The sequence below is a fragment of the Sorex araneus genome, chromosome 2, assembly GCF_027595985.1.
Source record: "Sorex araneus isolate mSorAra2 chromosome 2, mSorAra2.pri, whole genome shotgun sequence".
Lineage (NCBI taxonomy): Eukaryota > Metazoa > Chordata > Mammalia > Eulipotyphla > Soricidae > Sorex > Sorex araneus.
Genome location: NC_073303.1, coordinates 312,461,050 through 312,482,204, shown reverse-complemented (window position 1 = coordinate 312,482,204; position 21,155 = coordinate 312,461,050). Strand labels below are relative to the sequence as shown.

Genomic DNA, 21,155 nt, shown 5'->3' with positions numbered 1-21,155 from the left:
TCTAAAAATAATTTAAAACCCTCAAGATTTCCTTGGGGCAGGGAGAGAGATATAATAATGCAAAAGTAAGATACTTAGACAAACATCAAACATCATACTTCTTAGGAAACAAATATAAACAAATTGACAAGCAAAGCTACATTTTCAGTAGTTTATAATACTATTATTTCACTCACTTCAGTAGTAATGCATCTGAAAATCTACAGGGAAGAGATAACTTCTTAGAAAAGTGCAATTTAATGAACTTTATTCCTGTAAAAAAGGTTAGCAAACCAATTTGCATAGAAAAATAAAGTTATCAAGGAATTATTTAATAAAGAATCACCAACTCCAGATAACTTCAAGGAGGATCCGGAACATTTAATGACATAAAAATAAAAGTTTGAATGACAGAAAAAAATTAAAAACTCAAGATCACAAAAAAACACAAGTTGTCCTTTAATATGAAAGATATTCAACTTCAGCTATCACTATTTGCATACAATATGACAGAAACTTAGAAAACCCTAAAGACTCTACAGAAAAGCACCTAGAACAATAGGTCTGTAAAGTGGCAGGCTACAAAATCAACACCCAAAAGTCCATGGCTTTCTTATATAAAAAATACAAAATAGAAGAAAGAGACATTAAGAAAACAATCCCATTTACAATAGTATCTCAAAAAATCAATTTTTTGATTTTTCAGAATCAGCTTAACTAAAGAGGTAAAGAACCTATACAAAGAAAATTACAAAACGCTACTTCGAGAAATAAAAAGAGGACACTAACAAATGGAGACACATCCCCTGCTCATGGATAGGGAAGATTAACATTATCAAAATGGCAATACTGCCCAAAGCACTATACAGATTTACTGCGGTCCGTATAAGGATAGCCATGACATTTCTCAAAGAAATAGACAAAACACTCTTGAAATTCATATGGAACAATAAACTCCCACGAATAGCTAAAGCAATCCTTGGGAAAAAGAAGATGGGTGGCATCATCTTCCCCAACTTCAAACTGCACTATAAAGCAGTAGTAATTAAAATAGCATGGTATTGGACTAGAAACAGACCTGCAGACCAATGGAACAGAGTTGAATATTCTGTCACAGACTAGCAAATATATGACCACTTAATCTTTGACAAAGGAGCAAGAAGTGTTAAGTGGAACAATGAAAGCCTCTTCAACAAGTGGTGCTTGGAAAACTGGATAGCTACCTGCAAAAAAATGAACCCTGACCTCTGTCTTGTGCCAGGAACAAAAGTCAGATCACAGTGAATTAAAAACCTTAATATCAGACATGAATCCATAAGATACATGTAGGAAAATATAAGCAGAACCCTCCAAAACATTTGAAGCTAAAAGCTTCTTTAAGGATAAACTACTGACCAAGCAAGTGGAAACAAACATAAACAAATGGGACTACATCAAACTAAGAAGCCTCTGCACTTCAAAAGAGTGACTAAAATACAGAGAGCCCACAGAATGGGAAATAATATTTACCCAATATTCAAAGGATTAATATCCAGGATATATAAAACACTAGTAGAATTGTACAAGGAAAAAACCCCAACCCCATCAAAAAAATGGGGAGAAGAAATGAAGCTTCCTCAAAAAAGAAATACAAATGGCCAAAAGGCACATGAAAAAGTGCTCAACATTGCTAGTCATCAGGGAGATGCAAATCAAAACAACAATGAGATATCATCCCACACCACAGAGACTGGCACACATTCAAAAGAACAAAACCAACCAGTGCTGGCATGGTTGTGGGGGAAAAAGGGATATTCTTTCACTGTTGGTGGGAATGCCAACTGGTCCAGTCTTTCTGGAAAACAATATGGACAGTCCTTCAAAAACTAAAAATTGAGCTTCCATATGCCTCCCAATATCACTTCTGGGAACATATCCCGAGGATGCAAAAAAGCACAGCAGAAATGACATCTGCACCTACATATTCATTGCAGTACTGTTCAACAATAGCCAAAATCTGGAAACAACCCGAGTGCCCGAGAACAGACGACTACTTAAAGAAACTTTGGTACATCTACACAGTGGAATACTATGCTGCTGTTTGAAGAGATGAAGTCATGAAATTTGCTTATAAGTGGACAGACACGGAGAGTATCATGCTAAGTTTAATCAGTCAGAAAGAGAGGGACAGACATAGAAAGACTGCACTCATTGTGGAGTATAAATTAACATGAGGCTGACAGCCAAGAACAGTAGACACAAGGGCCAGGAGGATTGCTCCATAGTTGGAAACCTGCCTCATGAGCGGGGGGAGAAGGCAGCTGGAATAGAGAAGGGATCACTAAAAAACGATGATTGGAGGGATTGGTTGGGATGGGAGATGTGTGCTAAAGGTAAAGGACCAAATATAATAACCTCTCAATATCTGTATGGCCCCAAAGTAGAGAGATAATATGAGGGAAATTGTGTGCCATGGAGGCAGGAAGAGGGTGCAAAAAGCGGGGTATACTGGGGAGATTGGTGGTGGGGAATGTGCACTGGTGGAGGGATGCGTGTTTGATCATTGTGAGAGTGTAATCCAAACATGAAAGCTTGTAACTGTATCTCACAGTGATTTAATAAAAAAAAGAAAGATATTCAACTTCAGTCAGGTAGAGAAATGCAACTAAGCTATAATGAATTTATGCTCCTTCTTATCAGACTGGCAAAATTCAAAATTTGACAATTATTAGTAAAACATAGTGGAAAGAGTGTAAAGTGAACTTTCACAACTTTGTAGAAAGGCAATGTCTAATAAAACCACACACAGAAATAAAAAAATTCAGTTTCTGATTGTTTTGCCTGGTGCCTGTGCCCAATGCACACAAGTAGAATATTGAACAGTATGCCCAAGTACACTACCTAACAAAGCCAATGCTTGTCCCCACCCACAAGATAACCTCCCCCTCCCCCACAAAACCCTCCCTCTAAAGGGTGGGGCCACTAATAAAACCTTAAGACACTTCCCTCCTTCATACCCACAGGGAACACACCTTGACCTCTTGTTCTGACTGCACACTGAAATAGCTCGGCTACCACCAACCACACTGTGCTAATATTAACTTAACCTGAGCTTCAGTCCACATCCCCTCAGAAACAAAGAGGCAGCTGTGTGGTGAGAAATAAATAACAGGACCCTACATTAAAGACAGCAGCAGCAGAGCCCAGGTTATAAAATGGCTTACTGGACTGAGCGCAAGAAGCTCTACCGACTGGATAGTAGCATCAGTTTTGTTTAGCATAAGTTCAAGAGGGAAGTTAGAGAGCACCACCAAGTAGTTCCCCAGATAAGTCCTGGCAGTGGGGGGCCTGGGGAGCGCTGAGAATTGGACCCAGAACCATAAGTGACAATGGGAAAGTGGCACAGAAGCCCACGGGGCTTAGGGAGTAGAGAGAGCAACCCTGATGATTCAAAAGCACTAACCAAGCCAGGCCCTGTATGTGGGTTCCAGGACTAAAATCTCCAGGCCGAGTGGCAGCAGAGGCACGGGCTGTCCCTCCCCAGCTTCCCACCGGCCCCATGGTCTAGCTGTCACACCCACAAGCTCCCGCCCGGCGTCATCTTAGCGCACCAATAGCCCTGGCCCAGAGATGCCCAACTGAATCCCCAAATGGACTAGTGCCCTACAGAGATGTTTCTGGAACCCAACCATCTACAATCTAGGATTCAAGGCAGGGTGAGGACTGGGATGGAAGGTGGGGAGGTACTGGGGACATTGGTGGTGGAAACTGTGCACTGGTGGAGGATGGGTGTTAGATTATTATATGCCTGAATCTCAAACATAAAGGCTTTGTAACTATCTCACAGTGATTCAATAAAATTAAAAAAATAAAAAGTACTAACCAGCTGGATAACCTCTCAGATAAGGATTTTAGAGAAGAAATGTTGGGAATGGTTAGTAAACTCAAAGAATAATACAGGTGTCAATAAAGGAAAAGCAAGTATGAGAGCAAAGTGAGAAATGAAAAATTCGGTGGAAGACTTTGGCAACAGAGTAACAGCAGCCAAGGATAAAATCAATAAGCTCCAATATGAGATGCAGGAGAACTTCTTAAAAACAACAAAAGATAGAAAAAGTCTCAAGATAAATTAATAGTAGAGAGAACTCTGGGATAAATTCAAGAGGAACAAAATAAAAATCACCGGAATCCCCATGAAATAAAAAGGCAATCCCAATGAAGAAATAGCCAAAAATCTCACAGCTAAGTTTCCAGAATTGAGGAATTTGCACCTAACATTCAAGATGCCTAAAGGGCACCAGCCAAAAGAAACCCAAATAAAAGTATTTCAAGACACATAATAATCAGAATGATGAAAGCGAAAGAATGATGAAGGGTATAGAATGTTAAAAGCAGCAAGATCAAAGAAAGAAATGAAACAGGAGTATATCCATAAGATTCACAGCAGATTGATCACGTGAGATCCTACAGGTGTGAAGAAAACAGCAGGGTTGGTGGGGAGGGAAGCTGGATGGACACTGGTGAACGGAATCAGGCACTGGTGATGGGATTGTTGTTGGAACTTGTATGCCTGAAAGTCAATCATGAATAATTTTTTATATCAAAGTGCCTTAAAAATTCAAGTTTTAAATAAAATAGTATGTCCCTTGACATAACAACCCAATTTATGGGAATTTATTCTGAGTGTACTTCAAATAAAACAGAAATACATGTTTATTCATTATAGAATTTGTAATTTGGGAAAATACAATAAACAAACTAAACTCAAGCAGAGAAAACTATGTACCTATACAAGGAATGAAAGGTTACAATTGAAAGGAGAGAGAAAAATGAGGAAGAGAGTGTGCCGCACTGTGAATTTACATGGACTGACTTCTGGATCTCCCGAGTGGAAAAATAGCAACTCTATAAGAACATGTATGTCGAACAACCAAAATCCACATGGAAATATACTCAAATTCACTACTCTCAAATGCAAATGTAAATCATGAGACAACGCTTTGTATATACAAGTATGTCTATTAAAAAATAGGCATCAACAAGTGTCAGTAAAGATGTTGAGCCGACTGGCTCAGCCATTTTTGAAAACAATATTTCCATTCTTAAGGAGGTGTGTAAATTTTAGTATAGAAATGCACTGATAAAGTTGTTCTTTTTAAAAGACCATGTATGCATATAGTGACCAGCTTTCCCAGCTTGTTGGATTCCCTTGCCCAGTTTTACTAGAGTTCCATTCCAAGAAACTTCTTAGTCCTTAAACAAATTGGGACACTTGATTTACATGCTACTTCTTGTATAAGAAAATTTGTATAATAAAATATATTTTATTACTTAAGAAACAAAGGGGACAGTTTATCAAAATCCTATGAAGATGGATACCCCCAGAGTCGGGATGGGGAGCAGGGCAGAAAGAGTAGTGACACCTCCAAGTATACTTTTTGGTATAGTTCTCTCAGCAGCATTTTAAATCAAAAAAACGGGAAATGTCTGGCATGGAGAGGGAAGACAAGTCTGAAAAATAAGTAAAACATATGACATGATTTATTTTAAATAATTTCAGTGGAAAAAACAATAATCAAGTAGTTTATTAACACAAAACCTAATTATATATCCTCCACTTTGGGCAGAGTATAGATAAGCGCAGGACTTGACAGACTGTATACAATTTTGTAATCTTTTGGGTGTATTCTTTACATTGGTGAGGCGGAAGCAATTCTAGGGACTACTTTTAAGACATAGGAGAAAGAAAGAGGAGAGGGGGGAAGGGAGGAAGAGAGAAAGAGAGAGTGCTTTTTACAGAGGAAGGTAGGGGTGAGTGGGTCAGGAGAAAAACTGGGGACATTAGTGGTGGGACAGGTACACTGATGAAGGGATGGGTATTAGAATATTTTATGACTGAAACCCAGTCATGGACAACCTTGTAACTATATCTGTGATTCAATAAAGAAAAAAAGATACCGCATAGGGTTAACAAGTGAATAAATCAATTTTCTCCTAGGGACCCAGAATTCTAAGCACAGGATATAGAAACATGGGATAGGGAAAGCAAAGAGCACTCTGAGTATGGGCTGGAGTCCACTTTGGCGTGAACTCAATTTATGAGATCAAACATGAGCATATATAAATCTGTATGTTGGTGTGCACAATATACACTTAGGTACATATGTATATGCGCATTCTTTAATGGTGTCTGAATAAGCCTAGAGGAAGATACCTACTCATCAATAAGCACACCCTACAGACACATCTCGTCATCTATGGGTCTTCAATACATTGCAGATTTCAGGTCCTAGAACATCTCTTAAGATAATTAATGCTAAACAAAATAATGGTAGAGGGGGATAATACAGGCAAAAGAGTCAATCTGAAGGAGCTCTTGCTACCAAATAGAAAACAATCTAATTAAAGCACCAAATTAATGAATTTTAAATCACTGAAATGTAGATAACTGGAAGTCCAAAATAATAGTAGAGGACTGGAAAGATAGGACGATGACCAGGCACTTGCTTACACAGGGTTGACCTAGGTTCAATCCCCAGCATCCCATTAGTCCCCTGGGCACTTCTAAGAGTGATACCTGAGTAAGTCCTGAGCACTGCCAGATGTGCCCCACCAAGCTTCCCAAAATAAAAAGGTGTCTGAGATTACATGTGAATGCATAGGGAAGTATAGATGCCAATGGATTGGGGAAATACAATTACAAATACAGATGATCCCTACATATAGGAGAATGTTCAGTCAATAGGTACATGAAGAAATGCTAAAGCTGGAAAAATAGTATCAAAGAATAAATTACAACATCAATGGATGCTAAATTCTGGGAGGAAATGAGAAATTTTCATGAGTATACAATCTCCCACAGATTACATATTCAATGCAAAAAAACCAAAAAAGCATTAGTCTAGGGACTTGGGACTGGGTACAGAAGTTATGGAGCAAGCCTAGTACGCAGCTGGCCTGGGTTCTGTGATCTCCAGAGCACTTCCTGCTATAGTCCTTGAGGGGGTCCTAAACACCACCAAGTATGGTCATGGAGGTCAGCAGCCTTGACTGGGCAACTGGGTAATCCCTGGCACCACAGAGCCTGTGCACATCATAGCCTCTAGCCCTTATCCTGAACTTGACTGAGAATCTCAGGTGGGCCTGGGCCCTATACATAAGACAAAATTAACAATCACCAATGAGAAACAGCAATGAAAATGCATACCTCTGAGAAACTGATGACACTGAATCATCAATATTGAATTTTTCTAAGAACATGTAACCTGACAATAATTAACCTCAATGAGGAACACCCTATTTAAAAGGCAGACACAAGACTTATTTCACAGAAACGTCACTTAAATACCATCAAAGATAAAAGGGAGTCATGTAAATGATGTAAAGACTTGAGAGGGTTGGGGCTGGAGCGATAGCACAGCGGGTAGGGCGTTTGCCTTGCACGCGGCTGACCCGGGTTCGAATCCCAGCATCCCATATGGTCCCCTGAGCACCGCCAGGGGTGATTCCTGAGTGCATGAGCCAGGAGTGACCCCTGTGCATCGCCGGGTGTGACCCAAAAAGCAAAAAAAAAAAAAAAATTTGAGAGGGCAAATCAGGTCTGAGGAGATAGGAACTACAGTGGGTAGGGCCTCGAGAGGGCTGACCCCAGCTCAATCCCTAGACCCCACAGAGACCCAAAGACCCTCCAGGAGTGATCCCTGAGTGCAGTGCCAGGGGCAAGCCCCGAGAACCACCAGGTGTGGCATGAAAAACAAACAGGCAAATGAAACAAACGAAAATCAAAGTATACAATTTTTTAATTTTGTACTATTTTTTTCCCTTTATACCACCCTCTCATCCTTTGTAATATTATTCTTGCAAATATTCTGTAAGTTTGAACTCACTTCCATTGGGTTGCCAACCCCATGTTTTACCCAAAAAAGCTTTATTAATATGAAATCATTTAGAACTATAATTTTCAAAACCTTTAATGTCTAATTATTTTAGTTATCTAAAATAATGACCTTCAAATAAAGACTTTTAAAATCGAAAAAAAATCACTGAAGGCCAGAGAGAGCACAGTGTGGCTGGGCACTTGTCTTGTGTCCCCATGCCCCGTTAGGACTGATCCAAAAGCAGGGCCAGGAATAAGACCCTCATCTCACCAATGTATTTGAGCTACATTTTCTCATTTTCCTGTGCTGTTAACAAGGAGAGCTCTGTTCACATCACTGAACATCAGTACTTCAGTACTCTAAACAAGATGTGCTTTCACAATACTAGAAGGGTACTGAGTGGAATCTGGAGACAAGGGTTAGAAAAATACATTCAATGAATGCTTTATATCCATGGTGGTGAAAGGATTTTTTTTAAAAAATAAATTCTTATTGCTTTATTATCTGATAAAATGAAAATTAGCTCCCCTTAGAAGTTCTTTGGACATTATATCACATAATTTAGTATACTGATATCACACACACACACTCACTAAAATACACACACACACACACACACACACACACACACACACACACACACACCCCTATGCATTTTTCAAGTAAAGAAATGTTAAACAGATGTAAACTATTTATTGAATATTTGCCACCAAATATTGTTAAATACATTATCTTGCAGCATATCGCTTTCAAGTTAAAATGTCAGAAACAAACACCAATATTTACAATTCTTTTAAGGAATGTTATATAATGACACATTAAGGCGTAAATTCTTTTGGCTTATAATTCTTAAAAGAATGATAATAGCAAAAGTGATGCAAAATCTTGTGTGAGATTATGATTAAGCTACATTTTACAAAAATATGGTGTAAGATGGCAATAATCCCATTCCATATCCTGGATTAGACCCCTTCAGGAGGGACTGATAATTTATACAGTCAAACTTTAAAATTTACAGATAAAGGCAGTTCAATACTGCCACTGAGAAGTACATCTCAACATATACAACTCTCAGGCCACAGTTTTGAAGGTCTGAAGTATCAAGTTGGTTTGATGAATTAGTCGGTTGGCACTTATGAACACATTTATTGCCCTGTTTGAAAAAAAAAAAAATTCATTAAAAAATCCTTTAAAGATATTTATATTTGATGTCATCTACCAACAGTAAGGTAAACTGTATCAATTTAAAAAGTAAACACAAGTTAGTATTGACTATAATTTATATTCCATCTTGGGACTGGAATAGTCCTGCGTCATTTGAAACTGTCTAGGAATTACTGCCCCCTAGTGGTTCTGGATGGCAGTAAGGTATTGGAGGGATGCCATGATAGGTGGTGCCTCAATAGTTTATAGTCAGAATATAAACATTGGTCAAAGAGGACTCAGAAGTGGTCTCCAGCAGTAATGTCACAGAAGCTACCAAATAAAATTTGTTAGGGTGTAGACTCAAAACTTGTGTATCAATGGGAATGACACTTAAAATTATTCTAAAAAGGTTACAATTTCTCTTCTTTCCTCAAAGAGAAAAAGTGAAAACACCAAACTACTTTTAGAATTAATCTACTTTGAAAAAAATATAATTCCAATATTTGGGTACTAACATATAAAAATATGTTCTTTAAAAATTATTTTGTATTGGAGCTGGAGAGACACACAGCTGACCCAGGTTTGATCTCTGGCACCCAAGATGGTCTCCCAAGCTCTACCAAGAGTGACCCCTAAGTGCAGAGTCAGGAAGGAGTAAGCCCTGAGCAATACTGGGTATGGCCCCCCACTAAACAAAACAAAACAAAAATTACTTTGTATTGCACCACATCTCCTGTCAGCCCATCTTCACTGGGACTAGAGGATGCCCTAGTCTCACTGTATAGGCTCATCCAATCTCCTAGCAGCTTAGCTAAAGCTTCTATCTTCACCCTAGACAATTCTCAAAATAGAAGTACCAGAAAAAATTAATTGAATCTAAGAAAATTCTATACATATTGAAAAATGGCATTAAGATCAGACTCTAGTATTAATTTTCAGTCTTGATGAAAAGGCAGAAATACTCCTAGTACCTTATTCATACATATTATTCACTATAAAAATGTAAAGCTGCTGCTAAATGAAAAAGAGTAATAGGGAGTGAAAAATCCACATATGGAACCATTTTAGATTAATAAAAACTAGGTTAGTTCTGAGAACTTGTAGTTATGAAGTACTAATTCCATTATTAATATGCAACAAAATAGAATAAAAATGAAAAAATGATTCCAGCATGTAAGTTATTTTTCTCATGTGTTTTTGGTTATTTAGGCTTAACCAGAAAACCCAGACAAAATACAGATGTAAGTTTATTTTAAGAATACACCTCCAAAAAACCCAAACACCTCCTAACATTTCCTCTAGATAAATAGCAGTATAAAACAATACAAAAACCATTAGTGGAATTTATTTTAATACCTTTTATCAATGACACTTTTATCCACTTGTACCTTTGAAAATTAACTGAACAATCTGATATTTCTATAAATTGTCACAGCAAAATTTTAATAATTTGACATGCATATATGTATGCTAGAACTTTCAGTGGTAGAGTAGGATCTTAGATAACAGCTATTCAATTTACATGAAATAATTACTCAGATAATTTTTCTGACTGCAAGTAGTATTAGAAAATGTTCCTGTCCAGGACTGGAGCATCACAGCACTGCGGGTAGGGCGTTTGCCTTGCATGCAGCAACCCAGGTTTGATTCCTGGCATCCCATATGGTCCCCTGAGCACCGCCAGGAGTATTTCCTGAGTGCAGAGCCAGGAGTAAGCCCTGTGCAATGTCGGTATGACCCAAAAAGAGAAAAAGAAAAAAAACAGAAAATGTTCCCGTCCAATAATTTTCTAGCTTTCTACCTGAGGAACAAAGAAACTTCTATATGGTATAACGTAGCAAAAGACATGCCTCTGTATAATTTTAAATACATTTCACATATGTAAAAAACATAAATTTCTTGGTTTTCTGGAGTGTTCTAAAGTCAACTGTATGTAAGATCTTAAAATTGCTAAATTATTTTAAATACAATTTAAATATTTTGCAAATAGCACTGTCGTTCCACTGTTCATCAATTTGCTCGAGTGGGCACCAGTAACGTCTCCACTGTGAGACTCGTTACTATTTTTGGCATATCAAATACGCCACGGGTAGCTTGCCAGGCTCTGCTGTGCGGGCAGGATACTTCCAGTAGCTTTCTGAGCTCTCCAAGAGGGACGGAGGAATCGAACCCAGGTCGGCCACGTGCAAGGCAAACACCCTACCCGCTGTCCTATCATTCCAGTCCATTTTGTAAATATTTTAAAATAATGTAATTTACCTTTTCTTGTTAGCTCCTGATTTACAGAATGACACCATATAAGCCCCCTCCTTGTACCACAATAAATCACAACCTTTGCAGCATTTTAAAATCATCTAGAACATTTTCACAAAACATTTCACAACACCGGGGTGGGACCTTACATCTGTGAATCTGAATACGAAGCTGCCTGACCTGCACAGCGAGGCCAGATACTGCCTGAGTAGCAACCGGGGCCCTCTTGAATATTGCTTGAGAGCTCCCATCCACCAGAAACACCTAAACCCTGACTCAGCTTCAGGTAAACAATCAGAATTTTGGAAGTTTGTTTCCAACTCTGAATTAAATTTTGACAAAAAAACCGAGATGTAATCATCAGGGTATCAGCTAGTGATAAGGCTGCTACTAAACTAGGCCTGGAAAGAGACAGTTAAGACATTAACTGACCCCTAGTGATTCAAATGTGCAAAAGGGAGTACAGGGATACTAAGACTGGCCTTGCACAAAGCCAACACCAGTAACCCCAGCACCCTATACCATCAGTGAGGAGGAGCCCCTGAGCACTGACAGGTGTGCCCTCTCCCCAGCACCCCCGCAAAAAAAAAACCCAAACTCTAATATGCAAACAGGACTGAAATCACTACTTTCATTTTACTGCAGAAGCTCTCAGTAAACCTGCACCATCACTAACACCCAGAAACTTCTTAGAAGTAATCGTCTGTGGGTCCAGACATAAATGATCAAGAACTCCTGGGGAGGCAGCCTCAAAGCAATCTGGACTTTACCAAGCCCTTCAAACAAATTCTGATGCTATTCAAGTTTGAGACCAAACTTGAATTAATTTCACGGGTTTGTGAAGTTATTCAGTAATCTAACTCTCATTCATTAGGTCTAAGGCCTTAAACTAAGAACATTTTTACATTTTGAAGTGGCAAACTACAGGTAAAAAAAGGTATGAATCTCAAAATATCGTAGTCTGTGTGAGACCCTGAAGTTGATCTACAAGTACACAAACACCTTCCCATCACCAGGTGCAGTCCCTATCTAAAACCAAATGACTTTCAAAGATTACCAGGAAAAAAAAAACCAAAAAAACAGTACTTATGTGACAGGTGAAAATCATATGAAATTCAAATTTTGGTTGTAAGGCCGCTTTTTCATTCTAAGAGTAGAGGTGAAGTGGGCCATAAAACCAACAAATCTAAAACATCTCATCCCTTTTCAGAAATATTTGCTCTAGACTAATGTTACAGCTGGATTCTCAACCATTCACTTTAATTTTTTGGGGGGTTTGTGGATCCACACTTGGATTCACTCCTGTGTGCAGGTCGGCTGTGCGCAGGGCCAAGTGTCAAGACCTGCACTATCTTTCTGGCCTCTAATTGGCTATTTTTAATAATCAACCTTAATTAGTCTTGAGTGTGAATAATAATTTAATATGACTATAATATATGAAAGTACATTAATCTTAAAAGGATGAGAAATGACAATACTTACTTGCCATCTTTAAAATAGGTTTTCAGAGTATCACTGAAACTTTTGGAGTACTTTACAAATTCTTTCTTTTGGTGTTCAAGTGCCTACAGATATTAAAAAAAAAGAAAAGAAAAATACTAAATAGCACAAAACTAAAGCCAGGGACAGCAGGTTACATAGCAGATAGAATGAACAGATACGTTTTAGGAACACAGACATTAAATAGACATGATAGCATATTCGAGGACAAATTTGTGAATAATGATATAAACATCTAGGGAGGCAGACAATAAGAATGCTTTCAAACTTACCCTGCGGTTCTGGTATTGATATTTCTTAAAGACATTATTCACTGTATCAAGAAGTTCTTTTATTGCACTAGCTATATCCCTGTTGAAAAAGTTAAAAGGAATCTTCATAAAATGAGTTATATGTGAAAGAAGTTTGAACATACATTACTAAGAATTATACATTACACTATTAAATTCCATATGAATATCTTATCATACTGTGTCAGATGTTGAATCAGGTGTTTGAATTAGCACCTTCTGGAACCTGACTTCTCTTGCACTGCTTAAACATTCCATAAGTAACACCAACCTTCCTAAATCAGTAAGTAGTATTTCAGTCAGCACTGCTTACTCAGATTTATAAGAATTTACTTCTACCTTTCACCTTTTCCAGTTAAAATGTTTTTTCCCCTCTGGCTAACATAGTTGAATTCAAGCTGTCACATTCCTCATTTTTGCTAACTCACTTAATATTTTAATGATATGAAAATATTGTAAATATATGTAAACCAAATAAAAATTTGGTTCCCCACGCAACTTATTTTTGTATGTGCCAACATTTCAATTTACAAACCTGATAGGTGTGAAGCTTAAGAAAAATTAATTTTCCCTCAGAGTGGTTCTAATATTTTAAGATTATCTTAAGCCTTTATCAAAAAATAGCATCTTCTTCTCTTCCAAACTTTCACTAGGAAAATATTTAAATTTTTGAGACAGTATTAGGATATTCTCCTATTTCAACCTTTCTAGCATACGCTATTTGGCCATGCAACACCTCCCTCCCCTGCTAAGAAGACAGAAAGTCAGTAAATCTGGGCAGGGCTGATCAGTGGGTAGGGTGCTTGCCTTGCACATGCTGACCCAGGTTTAATAGCCTGTACTACATATGGTCTTCCAACCTTGCCAGGACTAAGCCATGAGTGTGCTGGTGTGGCCCAAAACCAAAAAATAAAATATTTCTTTGATATTTTTTATATGTCAAACATTGATACCAGGCTGAAATATTAAAACATTAAAGTCAAAAAGTAAGACAATAAATGTTACACAGATAATCTGTCCGCTAATTTTGAAAGTACGTTTTCAATTTATTTTTTGGGCATCATTTAAAAAGAGCAGTTGAGGGGCTGGAGCGATAGCATAGCAGGTGGGGCGTTTGTCTTGCACGCGGCCGACCTGAGTTCGAATCCCAGCATCCCATATGGTCCCCTGAGCACTGTCAGGGGTAATTCCTGAGTGCAGAGCCAGGAGTGACCCCTGTGCATCACCGCATGTGACCCAAAAAGCAAAAAAGAAGAAAAAAAAAAAAGAGCTGTTGAAAGTTCCACAACTGATCCTTTTATTTATCGATCAAACCAAGTCAAGTCTTTTTGCAAACACTGGGCACAAATATCTACCCTGACTCATAAAACAGTGATAAAACAGTGTCATAGGACATTCTATATATTATTATGAGGAAATGCTTCTAACAAATATTCACAATACATAAAGTACTCACAAAGCTCAACAGCAAAAACAACCCTATCAAAAATGTTAAGAGCTAAACACACTTCCACAAAGGAGACATAAACAGCAGACAGGCACCATTTGTAAAAGAATTCATCGTCACTGATTATTCAGTAATGCAAGTCAAAATAACAATGAAAGATAAACTCATACCAGTGACAATGGCTTATACTCCAAAAGCCTAGAAAAGTCATTCAGTGCTCCTCAGGATGTTGTGAAAAAGGACGACTCATTCACTCCTGGTGAGACTGTAAACAACCTCTATGGGAAATACCCTGGAGACTTATATCTCCAAAACACTAATTCAAGAATATATGTGCATACCTATTATTTTCGTTGCAGAACTATGTAACAGCTAAAATCAGGAAACAACTCAAGAGTCCCAACAGTGGCTGCATTAGAAAACTATGGCATAGAAAACTATGGCATAAGGTACATGGAAGAAAATGTAGGCAAAACCGTCCACGACTCTGAAGCTCAAGGCATCTTCAAAGATGAAATACCACTGACAGAGCAAGTAGAAGCAACGATAAACAAATGGTAAGCAAATGAAACTACATGAAACTAAGAAACTTCTGCACCTCGAAAGAAACAGTATCTAAGATAAAGACAGCCCATGGAATGGGAAAAATTCTTTACCCAACACCCATCTGATACAGGGTCAATACCAAATTATACAGGACACCGGCAGAACTTTTAAAGAAAAAAACAAACAACTCCATCAAAAACTGGGGAGAGGAATTGAACAGAAATTTACTCAAAGATGAAATTTGAATGGCTAAAAGGCACATGAAAAAATACTTATTTTTCACAATATCACTATCATCAAAGCTGGAGTGATAGCACAGTGGTAGGATGTTTGCCTTTTACACGGCCGACCTGTGTTCGATTCCTCCCCCCCTCTCAGAGAGCCTGGCAAGCTACTGAGAGTATCATGCGTGCACGGCAGAGCCTGGCAAGCTACCCGTGCGTATTGGATATGTCAAAAACAGTTAACAACAAGTCTCACAATGAGAGATGTTATTGGTGCCCGCTCGAACAAACCGATGAGCAACGGGATGACAGTGATTTACACTATCATCAGGGAGATGCAAATCAAAACAATAATGAGATATTATCTTACACCAGAGACTGGTACACATCCAAAAGAACAAGAGTAACCAGACTGGCACGGGTGTGGGGAGAAAGGGACTCTCCTTCATTGTTGGTGGGAATGCTGACTAATTCAGCCTTTTTGGAAAATATGGACATTCCTCAAAAAATTAGAAATTGAGCTCCCATTTGACTCAGCAATGCCACTTCTGGGAATATACCGAGGGGGCTGAAAAGCACACAGCAGAAACATCACCTGCACTCCTATGTTCATTGCAGCACTATTCACAACAGCCAGAATCTGCAAACAACCTGAATTCCTGAGAACAGACGAATGGATGAAGAAACTATGGCACATATACACAATGGAATACTATGCAGCTGTTACAAAGAATTAAGTCACAAATTTTGAAAGAAAATATACATTTAAAAAAATCCTGTTCACAATCTTCCCTCAGAAAAGCAAGTACCTTGGAATCAGATTAACTTGAGAGGTGAAGAACCTGTACAAAGAAAACTACAAACATTACTTCAAGAAATAAAATAGAACATGAGAAAATGGAGACAGCCTCTGCTCATGGACCGGGGAGACTGACGTTGTCAAATGGCAATACTCTCCAAAGCACGATACAGATTCAATGCATTCCCTATTCAGGACAGCCATAACATCTTTCAAAGAAACAGATCAAACACTCCTGAAACTCATATGGAACAACAAACCCCCACAAACAGCTAAAGTGATCCTTGGGAAAAAGAACATAGGAGGCATATCAGTTTCCCCAAACTCAAACTGTATTACCACGCAGTAAAACAACATGGTACTGGAATAGACAGACACTCGGACCAATGGAATAGAACTGAATATCCTGACATAGACCTATAAATATATGATCACTTAATGTTTAGTAAAGGATTAAAAACTGTGAAGTTGAGCAAGGAAAGCCTCTTCAGAAAGATGTTCTGGGCAAACAGGGCAGCTACTATAAACACAATAAACGCACACCTTTTTCTAACGCCATGAACAAAAATCAGACTGAAATGGATTAATGAACTCATTATCAGACCTTATTCCATAAGGTACATGGAGGAAAATGTGGGCAGAACCCTTCCTGATACTGAAGCTAAAGGTGTCTTCAAAGATTGACCAAGCAAGTGGAAGCAAAGATAAACATCTGAACTACATTAAACCAGGAAGCTTCTGTATCTCAAAAGAAACAGGGACTAAGATACAAAGACAGTCCATGGAATGAGAAAAACTATTTACACAATATACATCTGATAAGGGGTCAATATCCAACTGGTAGAACTTTACAAGAAAAAAACATCCAGCCCCATCAAAAAATTGGGAGAAATAATTAACAGAAGATTCCTTAAAGAAGAAATACAAATGGCCAAAAGATAAATGGAAAAAAAATGCTCTACATCACTAATCATCAGGGAGATACAAATCAAAAGAAAATATTATCTTACACCACAGAGATTGGCACACATCCAAAAGAACAAGACCAATGAGTGCCGGCTCAGATGCAGCAAGAAAGGGACTCACATTTTTTTTTTTTTCTTTTTGGCTTTCTAGGTCACACCTAGCAATGCTCAGGGGTTACTCCTGGCTCTGCACTTAGGAATTATTCCTGGCAGTTCTCGTGGGACTGTAAGGGATGGGTGGAACAGAAACTGGGTCAACCATGTGCAAGGCAAATGCTGTACCCATTATGCTATCATTCCAGCCCCCTCACATCATTGTCGGTGGGAACACAGACTACTTCAGCCTTTTTAGAAAACAATATGACATTACTCAAAAAGACTAGATCTGAGTTCACATTTGACCCAGCAATACCACTTCTGTGCTACGTTCTGGGAGCCCAAAAACTCACAGCAGAAACACCATCTACACGTCTATGTTCATTGCAGCACTATTTGCAATAGCCAAAATCTGGCAACAACCAGAATACCTGAGAACAAACATATGGATAAAGAAACTATGGTGCACCTACACAATGGAATACTACGAAGCTGTTTGGAAAAATGAAGTCATGAGATTTAAAATTGGATGGACATGGGAAGGATCATGCTGAGTGATATGAGTCAGAAGGAGGACCGATATAAAATGACTACACTCATTTGTAAGATACACACACACACACACACACACATATAAAATGAGACGTACTTGTATGTGTGTGTGTGTGTGTGTGTGTGTGTGTGTGTGTATGATGAGACTAATAGCCAAGGCCAGGAAAAACAGGGGCCAGGAGGACTGGTCCATGGGTGAAAGCTTGCCACAACTGTGTGGGGAGCAAAGGGCACTTAGGATAGAAAAGGGACCTGTATAATAACAGCTAGAAATTATCACTGAGGTCAAGAACTGAGTATGGAAAGCAGGTCAAGGAATACATATGGAAATTTTTTCGGTATCTGTATTGCAAACTATAATGCCCCAAGACAGGGTGGGGCAGGAAGGAAACTGGGGACACTGGTGGTGGGAAATGTGCATTGCTGAAAGGATTAGTGTTGGAACATAACATGACAGAAACCCAATCATGAATAACTTGGTAACTGTGTATCTCACTGTGGTTCAATAAAAGACAAGAAAAGAAATTAAGAGTGTACCTGGTATACAGAAAATAATTTAAAAAACAATTCTTAACATATTTAAAAATATGTTAACTCAGTCATCATGAAATTACAAACTTATTAATCACTGGGTTTCAGGCATGTTGGTACAATGTTCCAAAACTCCTCGCTTCAGTGTTCACTGGCCTCCAGCAATACATACCCCCTACTTCCATCGCAATTTGGTTCCCACCCACCAGTCTGCTTCACGAGATGCTTATTGAATTTTTCTTTCAAGTTTTCATACTGAGATTTAAGATACTATGGATAACAGGGTTTCATGCAGAACTCTTGATCACCTTCCAACACTACCTCTTCCTCCTGGCTGAAGGCTTTCTTCCACAGATGCTGTGCCTTCCCTCTCCTGTCCCCCAGCATGCTCAACTGGCATGTTTTCTAGTGAATGCCAGTTTTTATGTTGTTTTCACTGTCTTTGGGTATTCATTATTCCATCATCATATTTCTTTATATCCTGCGTAAGAGATTATTATGTCTGAGAGATCTGTGTATTTCTCCCTCTGACAAACTTCACTGATACTCTGATGATACTCTCCAGCTTCCTCCATGTTAGCAACACATTGCATGCCTTTTCTTTTCTTCTGGCTGAGTAGTATTCCACTGTGTATATGTACAGTGGTTTCTTTATCCATTCATCTATTCTTGAACACTTGAGTTGTTTCCATGTTTGGGTAACAAATATAGTGGTGAAAATGTCTTCTATTTTGTTTTTGGTATATAGTTTTTCTGTACCCCAATATATCCCAGGGGTATATTCTAAGAAGTAGAATTGCTGGGTCAAATGGAAACTCAATTCCTACATTTTTTTAGGCATGTCTATATATTTTTTTCAGAAATGCAGGAGCAGTCAACATTATGATCATCAGTGAATGAGTCACCTTCCCCCCACATCCATGCCAGTACTGGGTTCCTTGTTTTATTTGCTTCTCCCTAATCATTAGTGTCGCAGAGCAATTTTTTCCATGTACTTTTGGCCATATGTATTTCTTCTTTGAGGAAGTTTTTGTTCATTTCTCCTCCCCATTTCTGATGCGGTTGGAAGGGTTTTCTTTTGTAAAGTTCTATCAGTGCATATTAACCCCTTATGAGTACTGAGTAAATGATTACTCCTATCCTGGTCATTGTTTCCTTCGAGGTGCAGGAGCTTCTTAATGTAGTCCTATTTGTTTATCTCCACTTCCACTTGCTTGGTCAGTGGTGTTTGAACCTTAAAGATGCCTACAGCTTCACTGTCATGCAGAGTTCTGCCTATGTTTTTCTCTCTGTGCATTATGGATTCAGGTCTGATATGAAGGTCCTTAAACTACTGAGTTGACTTTTGTGTATGGCATTAGAAAGAGGTCTGAGGTTTTTGTTGTTTTTTTCCCATGCAGATGATTAGTTTTTTCCCAACACTACTTGTTGGAGAGGGTTTCCTTGCACCGCCTCATTTTTTTTTTTTATCAAATATCAATTTATCTGATACCTGAGGGTCCATCTTAGAATATGCGACTCCATTTAATTGATCCAAGAGTCTGTCTTTATTCCAGTACCATGCTATTTTATTTTATTTTATTAGTTTATTTTTAATTAGAGAGTCAACGTGAGGGTACAGTTACAGATTTATACATTTTTGTGCTCATGTTTCCCCCATACAAAGTTCGATAACCCATCCCTTCACCAGTGTCCATTCTCCACCACCAGTAAATCCAACATCCCTCCCACCATCCCCAGTCCTGTCTCCCCCCATCCCACACTGCCACTATGGCAGGGTCTTCCCTTTTGTTCTCTCTCTCTGATTAGGTGTTGTGGTTTGCAATAAAGGTGTTGAGTGGCCATTGTGTTCAGTCTCTAGTCTATATTCGGCCCGCATCACCCTTCCTGCACATGACCTCCGACCACATTTTACTTGGTGGTCCCTTCCCTGAGTTACCCAGAATGAGAGACCAGCCTCCAAGCCATGGAGACAACCTCCTGAGTACCATGCTATTTTAATTACTACAGTTTTGTAGTAGTGTGATGTTGGAGAAAATGATGTCTTCCAACTTATTTTTCCCAAGGACTGCTTAACTACTGGGGTGTGGGGGAGGTAATGTTCCATGAGATCAGGAGTGTTTAATGATCTGTTTCTTAATCATGGGTATCCTTATAGGGACAGCATTAAATCTCGACAATGCTTTACAAATGATCTTATAATGCTTTTGAATGACCTTAATCTGCCTAATCCATGAGTACAGAATGTGTTTCCATTTTCCTATGTCTTTTATTTCTTGAATAGTGTTTTGTCGTTTACTTTGTATAGGTTTTTCATGTCTTTAGTTAAGCTGATTCTGAGATACTTGATTTTCTGAGGCACAGCTGTGAACAGGATTGTTTTTAAAATCTTATTATTTGCACAGAGAAAAACCATGGACTTTTGCATACTCATTTTGTAGTTTGTCACTTTAATATACAAGTCTATTGTCTTAAGGAGCTTTCTGTATATATTTAGGATTCCCTAAATATATGATGTCCTTTCCAAATTGTAAAAGCTATAGACTTCTTCCTTCCCTTCCCTATCTGGGTGCACTGGTTATCTTTTTCTTGCCTAGTGTTTCCAGTCTATACAAAATAGAAGTGGCAAGAGTAGCCAGTCTTGCCCACTGCCTAATCTTAAAGGGAAGGCTTTCAATGCTTTATCACTGACATTAATGTTTACTGTGGGTTTCTGGTAAATGGCTTTGATCATGTTGAGGTCTGTTGAGATTTTTATCATGAATGGATGCTATATCTTGTCAAATGCTTTCTCTGCATCTATTAATATAATGTTCATAAGGTACACAGGTCTATAATTCTCTTTTCTTTTGTGTGCTGTTTGCTTTGGCATTCAGCTGATGTTCGCTTCATAAAAACATGTTTTAAATTTTATGAAGTATTTTCATCATTTCTGATTACCTTCTATATTCAAAGATCTGAGAAGAGAGCA

The 21,155-nt window shown here is 38.4% G+C and overlaps 1 protein-coding gene across 6 annotated transcripts in view; it reads right to left on the bottom strand.

The window, feature by feature from the left end:
• Positions 1-8,514: 8,514 nt before the first annotated feature.
• The window catches only part of PDCD10 (programmed cell death 10), a 55,737-nt gene continuing 43,096 nt past the window's right edge, over positions 8,515-21,155 (bottom strand). For all 6 annotated transcript variants that reach the window (XM_055129175.1, XM_055129174.1, XM_055129177.1 and 3 more), the window contains exons 6-8: positions 13,007-13,085; positions 12,717-12,799; positions 8,515-8,988 (exon numbers count right to left, since the gene is read on the bottom strand). In XM_055129175.1, the coding sequence (XP_054985150.1) occupies positions 8,907-8,988; positions 12,717-12,799; positions 13,007-13,085 (244 nt within the window). In that variant the 3' untranslated portion in view covers positions 8,515-8,906. The remainder of the gene's footprint in view (positions 8,989-12,716; positions 12,800-13,006; positions 13,086-21,155) is intronic.